This window comes from Echinococcus granulosus (genome assembly GCF_000524195.1).
Source record: "Echinococcus granulosus chromosome Unknown EG_S00026, whole genome shotgun sequence".
Taxonomy (NCBI): Eukaryota; Metazoa; Platyhelminthes; class Cestoda; order Cyclophyllidea; family Taeniidae; genus Echinococcus; species Echinococcus granulosus.
In genome coordinates this window covers 224,690-232,387 of record NW_020170406.1, presented here as the reverse complement: position 1 = coordinate 232,387, position 7,698 = coordinate 224,690, and the positions used below count along the sequence as shown (strand labels likewise).

General features: G+C 44.0%; 2 protein-coding genes across 2 annotated transcripts in view; both read left to right on the top strand. All coding sequences in view use genetic code 11, as the record gives it.

Annotated features, from left to right (window-relative positions):
- Positions 1 to 4,584: 4,584 nt before the first annotated feature.
- On the top strand, positions 4,585 to 5,859 carry EGR_04273 (hypothetical protein; the record flags this gene model as incomplete). Its single annotated transcript, XM_024493522.1, has 1 exon — positions 4,585 to 5,859. One exon carries the CDS (start codon positions 4,585 to 4,587, stop codon positions 5,857 to 5,859), a length of 1,275 nt encoding a protein of 424 aa, XP_024352030.1.
- Positions 5,860 to 7,645: 1,786 nt separating this feature from the next.
- Positions 7,646 to 7,698, top strand: part of EGR_04272 (hypothetical protein) — a gene marked incomplete at both ends in the record, with an annotated part of 4,814 nt that continues 4,761 nt past the window's right edge. The window contains one exon of the mRNA XM_024493521.1: positions 7,646 to 7,691. Coding sequence (XP_024352029.1) covers positions 7,646 to 7,691 — 46 coding nt within the window. The remainder of the gene's footprint in view (positions 7,692 to 7,698) is intronic.

Sequence of the window (7,698 nt, the reverse complement as noted above, 5' to 3'; positions counted from 1 at the left end):
CAGACATCAATGAAGTCGTTTCAAGGTACAAGAGTAGGAAAGGTAGGTTTGTTCTTAGCGAATAGGTTTGTGGGGTCAGTAGCATAGGTGAAACGAACATGTCACTGTTGTTGCAATCACACCAATCTCGGGCTATGCTTAATAGCAGATACTAGAGCCGGTTCTTCAAAGCTTCGGTCAGTGCATTTCTCTGGCCCACCCAGACGACTAGCTAGGTCACATGTGTCTGAAGGTATTGACCAACAGAAAAACTGGAACACGAGTGGCAGGGGTGACGTGGGCGGTGTTTCAAACTGCAAGGGTTTCAAGTACCAGCGCAGTTAAATGCGCAGTTCGAACAGTCGTCACTCAAATGTAAATAAATTGTAGGACTTGTATTGCATTTTAAGCGACTTTCAACGCTAAACTTTCAAACTTACCCCATGACTGTTAAATCTGACGATCCAGTCTTCATACAATCCCCTTTGAATGTGGTTTCAAACAATCGAAGCATGGTAAGGCCGAGTCTTTTCCCAACCCCAACCTTTGGAATGACCTTCAAGATGGCCATAAAATTATTCTGTGCCTAAGACTGTTCTTGAAAAAAAACATTGCAAGTGTTTATAATGTAATTAGCTGGATCGCAGTGCGGTGTGGTGCTCTTATCCTTTTCAGTTATTCATTCATCCATTTAATTCACACACATGGTGAGATTGAGTCACCTTAGCGGCCTGTAAGTCCCACTGCGCTTAACTAGTATTTCCATCGATAAAAAGAGTGAATGCACTAAAGTGAGTTGCAAAAATGTCCCACACCCAATCACCTTAATATCACTTTGCTTTTGGTCTTCCCACTACGCTAATTTCACCACCTTCAATTCACCGCTGGGAATTGTGTACTCTTTGTTGCACTTTTTCTCACGCACACCAATTCAAAGGGCGCGCGAGTACACGCATACACGCGATTCTTTCCCCCCCCGCCTAGGCGTCGCCATTACAATTTGGCCTTCTGGCTTGCCAATACATACGCTTGCACGTGGAGTGGATGACTCACCGCTGCACGTGATTTTGATTTGCCACCCGGTATGCGTGCGTGAGTGCGGAGGCATCGTTTTTGTGCACGTAGCCTTTTTGCATATCAGGCATATACAGACGCGTTTTACTCCTCTGAAGGCCAGAGGAAAATGCCACCTTTTGGGTAGTATCACTTGGGGGGCTTCTGTTGGTATTACCTCTTTGCGTACACTCATAAATGATGTGCTTGTATGCACAGGTTGCCAATTATAGACACCTTAGCTACTGTTTTTAGAAGCAGGGCACAAATGTGTGATTGTCTATGCATTGTAAAATAATCACGCAGATAAGTGGTTTTAACTTATCAACTTATAAATAACCTATAAAATGCTAATTATTAGATACTGAAGACCAATACTAATCTTTTTCAATACCCTACAGTCTAAAAAATGTTCCTCAACTTCACTAAGTGATCCGACAGCATTGAACGGACTATTAAAATTTCCAGAAAGGATGAATAAATCGAGGTCTCGTAAAAGCGTTTTGTGTGAAACCAGAGGTTTCTTTAGGCGAATGGTCCATTACGAGCCGGGATGACTTGCATGACAATAACAGACCCACTGTGTGATTGCACTTGGCATGAAAAAAAGTGTCTGCAAGCAGGACCAAACTGTACTTTTTGTTTTGCGTTTAGCGGGTTCATTTACGCGCCGGAATGTCGAAGTTGCATCAGACTTGTTTAAACTCCTCCGTTAAAATTTACTTTTGGCTCACGACTCATGTGTATGTAATCTTTGTGGGTAAATCTAGTAGGGAAAACCCTAATTAATGGCTAACCACTCATCTAATGGAGCAAAAGACACAAAGCTGGCATTACAGCGAGTAGACGTTCGCCAAAAGGTCTACTTATCGATTATTGGTCAACATGACGTACCACTTGGGATCCCCTGAAACCACGAAATGATGAAAGTGGTCCTTTAATCAAGAAATAAAGCCAGCTTTCATACAGGTCTACATTGAGCCACTTTCTGTTTGGGAAGCAGGAGACCAGCACAGGTAATGTAATTTTCCCTTTTGCTGGCTGCTCATAATCTCCCGCAGGTGTGTACAAAAGTCTACCCCTTGTGGGCCATCCTCTCTTCCTGCGGCCAGGTTGGTGTCTACTATGGGTCTTTCCGCTAGTTTAGCACAAATTTGAAAATATAAACTTTATATACTGATAGCTAAGGCTTTCCTCTGTTTTATTCAATCACTTGCTCTGTGTTCTGTTCGTACTTGCACAAGATTGTGTTTTACAGGGAGGTAGATTTTATTTACATTTAAGGAAGATTGATAGTCCTGAGGTGTAGTTTAAAATTAAAAAACACAAGAAGAATTTAAATGGTAATGAGAATGGGAAGTCAGGAGATTAGCCCAAAATTTGTGTAGAAATGCCTCCTGCTTATCCTTTGTATGATGCGTTTGAAGCATAACAAAGCTCTCATTTAGTCATAATGGACTTCGAATATAAGATGACATTTAAAAGTGATCACTAATACCTTGTCAGGTGTTAATAGAAAATATCACGACCACAGGTCACCGGAAGATACCGAACAGGAAGGTCGAGTACTATGGAGCTTTCGATGACAGAAATGGTTGTAGAATAAGAATAAATGATTAGTTATTCCATCTCGCTGAAATGGAATGATGTGTTTTACGCATATATTACCACTCCGGCATTTTCAGCCTCACGTGATTCGACATCGAATGCTGTTTATGCCACCTTTATTACTACTACCCTGACTTCTCCGTACATTTATCAACAATCCTGCTTCGAGATTTTTCGCGAAACAGTAGGAATGCAACGTAACGTGCTTGATGTCTTATGCTAATGCTTCAGAGAAGGCTCATTTTCAAATGGATCAGATGATTGCTATGCTAAAGAGGTCGTGATTAGCGACACCTGATGCCAATGGTTGAATATTAAGACACACTACTGAAGCGGTTTCGAAACTAAGTCGAGTTTTGATAACTGCCTTAACCTCAAATTTTCTATACTAGTCAGAAGAGGAGTGAAGCCTGGATCGAAGGATTTCAAATTTCCCATAAGGCGAGGCTTTTAGTATTTTTGATGGGGGAATTTTCGTACGAGTGGTAGCTAGCATGCTCTTAGCGTAGACCATGGTAATGATTTAAGCACTACACGGTGAAATCACTCCATATTGTATCGTAAACATGCTACAATGGGAGGATCCACCAAAATCTATGAGATAAGCAGTCACGGTTGGATTTGGAGGTTTCGCCTTTGTGTCCGAAGACCATGGTGTATAACTATCTATCCATCCCAGCTTCTTCCACGATTTTGATGGTCGAAACCAAAGAGCAGTTGCAGAAAATACCCAAGACTATCAAATAGATTATTATTCCTTATAAGTATACGCACAAATACGCAGGATTTTTCAAAAATGAAAGATTCGATCCACATCACAGTGGTAATGAACTCCGGTCGCGCTGCCTCGGTTACTATTCTTCCAACCCTTCTGGATTGAAAATAGAGCTGCTTTCGTCGTTATTGTCATCGTAAAGCCTAAAGAGTATGTTTCTATTCAAACCCCATGCCCCTTTCATTCTTTTACCCATGTCATCCATCGTTTGTAAGGCAATGAGACAGAGTCAAACTTTGGGTCACCAGAAGGGATTCAAAAAATGAGTAATCAGGCATACTCAGCCAAAATTGTGGCCCACATCTTATCAGAAAGCCGAAAAAAGGTGATCATTTCTGAATGAGGAATGCAAGCCTTGTACACGAAAATCCAAACCAGACAGGTGGTAGATACCCTACTAATGATCTAATGAGACCATCCCATTGCCGGCCATGCCCCATCGAGTGCCACTTTTGTGCATTTGTTGCCCGTACGTAATTTTATGAGGTTGAGCACTTTATAATGCACGCACTTGCAGTTAGTAATCAACGAAGAAAGAAGTAATTCTAAGTGTTGCATTAAATTGATCAGGCTATCAAACGTCCACTCTATCGGTTCCCGATGGAAATGGGTCACGTGAAACCTAAAGCCAGCATGGCACATTATTGGGCCGGGAAAGTGTGCACCAGCATCTAGAGAGTATGGTGAATAAGCCTTTATCTACGAGCGTTCTAGCAACTACAACAACAACAACGTGCACAATAGCTGCGACGGGTCGCTGCCGCCGCCAACGCCTCCGCCATCGCTGGCTCGACATTCGCGGTTGTGCACGCACTTACACTCGCTTGGCTGCACGTACGCACGCACACAGGCTGGCTTGCACACTCATAGGCTAATGTCTAGTCTATCACGTGGCCCAAGCCTCACGTGATTGGTTTTAACATCTGATTGGTTGGCAATCTTAATCGGCTTTCATGCCTACCCAATCAAAAGGGAGCGCTACTCATCGCGTGCGCATGTGCAGCTGGCAAATGCCGGTCGTGCCGCGGTAACACGGCTTATATGCGTCCGTGCACGCTGGCGGCCGGTTCGTGTGCTTGCATCGTTTTCCCGCTTTTCCTTTCACACTATCTTAGCACGCTACTTCTCTCTTCATAATTTACCTACGAGATGATTCACTCTCATAGCCGATGACCTATGTTTCTCGTACGAATACCCCGATGGTCGCTTCTATAACAATTCCGAAGGAGTCGACCAAGGCAGGATCAGCCGATGCAGCAGTCTCGAGAGACCAACGCAACCGACAGCCACTGCTTAGACGTGGATGCGCCTCTGCACCGCAAAAAGAAAGTCCGGCAATGAAAGCTGTCTCTTGCTCCTCCTCCCTCCCTACCAACTATCCCCGCAATAACCAGGCCTCTCCCTCCCTCTTCAACTATCAGAATTTGAATGTTTACGTCGTCGGTAATGTAGGTCACCCGAAGGCCCAGATTGTCCGCGTTGTACACATCTCCGATACTCGGGGCGTTGGTGATCACTATGCTAGGGGCTTGCCCAATGGCCACATACTAATCCATTCGGGGGACTTCTTAGACGGTCCGCCTTTGCGACATCGGACACTCCTGCGTCGGAGCTACTTCAGGAAGTCGCGAACAGAGGGTAGATTTTCGTCGTCCGCTTCCGCCTCCTCCATCTCCTCCCCTTCCACTGAAGATTGCATGTGGAAATCCAAGCTTCGGTCCATAGACGAGTTTTTTCGGCACCAACCTCATCCTTATAAAATTTTCGTTTCTGGATGCTGGGACTACCTTGGTCCGGAGCGACCTTCTGCGGCCCAGATCCAAAAGTACCTTCCTTCTGCCATCTACCTTGAGGATGCCGCATGTGAGATACTCGGTCTCAAGGTATATGGGATTCCCTGGACCTCGGCAGACGATCTACGGCCGGAGGACGGGAAATCACACTTCACTTCATCCACCGTAACTTCTAAGGTGAAGGCTATACTGCCTCAGTGGTTGTTACGTTCCTCCATGTTCTGGTCTCAAAGCCATCGACAGACTGGGCGACAAAGATGTCTCTCTTCATGTACTGGAACTTCTGGCACACCGGCGACGGCAGCACCAGTGAAGGCGAGAGAAATGGTGGTAATTGGAGGGCGATCGAATGTCTGGCCGGCTTATCACAGTCCTGACACCAGTAATGGTAGCTGTTCATCCTCTGCGAATGCCGAGACGGGTGTCTGTGAGTCTGGATCCCCTCCTGGCTCATCCTCCTGTTCTTCATCCTCTTCCTCGTTATCCTCCTCTGTCTCTGCCTCTCCCCTCTGCGATGGTTTTATCCTCCCCGATATCAAGGCGGTGGAGGAGCGTTTTTCTCGGGTGCCCTCTGACACCAATATCATTGTCTCTCACATGCCGGCCTGGCGACCAGAGTTATACACCCACGTGGTCGACCGGATACAGTAAGTCGTTGCTTTCAGTCCTCCTCCGCTAATTGACTGGGCAGTGTGTAGGCATGTCTGCGTGCGCACGCGTGAATCATTTCCTCGTATTTCTCCTCTCGTTTTTTTTCTTATCCTCTGCCTCCACCGCTTCCTTCTTCCTCACCACCTTGGTGACGAATCATGCTCCCGACTTTTGCAACAGCCGAGGCGGGCTGCCACTTCTTACCCTATTCACGTGATTTGTAGGATACACACAGCCTGCTTAAGGCGAGGAGGTTAGCTGCTTTTCCTACCTTTCATGTGAATTGGCAGTGTGGTTAGTAGTGGAAAGGCATCATGGAATATCACGGGAATCTGATTTTAGTTGTAGCGACTTCATCAGGACTCCTATTTGAGAATCCCGATAAGACTTACTTTCTTTGATTTATTTTGGGTAATGCCTTTTCACTTTCCCTTTTGTTACTGAAGCTAGTCTTCTGCATCAAACGAAGGGATAATGTGCTGCGACTGGTTAGGCTATTCTGCTTCTTAAATGGACCTTTATAAATACGTTTTGAGGTGAAATGGGTCCGGTATCTTTAAAAACTTGGCTTCTCTTTCGAGATGAGTTGCTGCAAAATAACCAATCTTACTATAGTTAAGCCCGGTTTTTTGTCAAGTAGAGAGAAAAAAACAATGCTTGCCTTGAGCACAGACTTTTATTTGTAACTCCACATAGTGTCGTTCCTTTTTGCTTCGTTGTCAAAGTCACGAAAACTTTATCATCAGTTCTTTGGTCTGCTTTTTAAGGATCAGTCAATTTTAAACACAAATTTTCCCGCACTAGCTTATTACATACAGAAAAGGGTTGAATAACACTATGCTTCATGTTTTTCTCTTGTTCTGTGTATTTAAAAGCACGTGTCTCAAAGTCATAACGACACCTTCACATCAGGCAAGTGATCGGGTGGGTGTGAGGTTAAACACGACCCTAACTTAATTTTTGACTGTTCTTTTGGTCCTTTTCAGCCTCACAAATACCGTCTAATTTTGTGTGTGTAGCTGCGTGTCAACTCTCCTTGTCTGGTCTTCAAGCAGCTCCTCATCTCTCAAAGTTAATCGCCAGAGTTAAAGATAAAAATGGAAATTTGGTAAAAAAAAATCACCGATAAGCGGGAATGCCAATGTGCGTAAATATTAAGTGTAGGGGAGTGCGGGAGGTGGAGGAGGAATGAAAGGGAGATAGGATCAACATGAAGCAACGGCTATATTTGGGTAAAAAAAGAGGAGGTATGTTAAAGTTTAAAATAAAGGTGCGCAGATGGTGCAGTTAATTAGGTTGCCTTTTTTTATCAGACTGATTTATTCATTTCTCTGCCGTCGTTGTTCATCGCATTTCTATCACTCTGATTTCACATTTGAGCCAAAAAAACAACAGAAGCAGACGAATAAGACTTCCGCATTATCCCCCCATAAAGAACGGATTGGGGTTCTGAGCTATGTTTTTTTCGTAAATAATTTATGAAATTGTGAGATATTAGAAGAAACTATCGTGGAAGAAATTTGATCGTTCAATAGAAAAACTGAGCACCTGTGTCATTTTTAAAAAGAAGCAAGCGATTTTCGAAGGCTTTTTGACCTGCTTTTTAATTCGTTGAAGTAATCAGTATTGCGCAGTCTGTAAGTCTTTCCTGACGAGAAAATCAAGCTCACTCCGAATGTTGCTTTCACAAGATGTCCGAACACTGTCTTTGGAAGCTAAGAAATAGTTTAGAACCAATCACATTTGTTTCTATTTCCCAACCGATTGTTTATTACTACAGGCGAAAATGAGGTGGACAACGATTGACGCCTTCCTTTCAACCGTCTTAAGTTGTAAGTA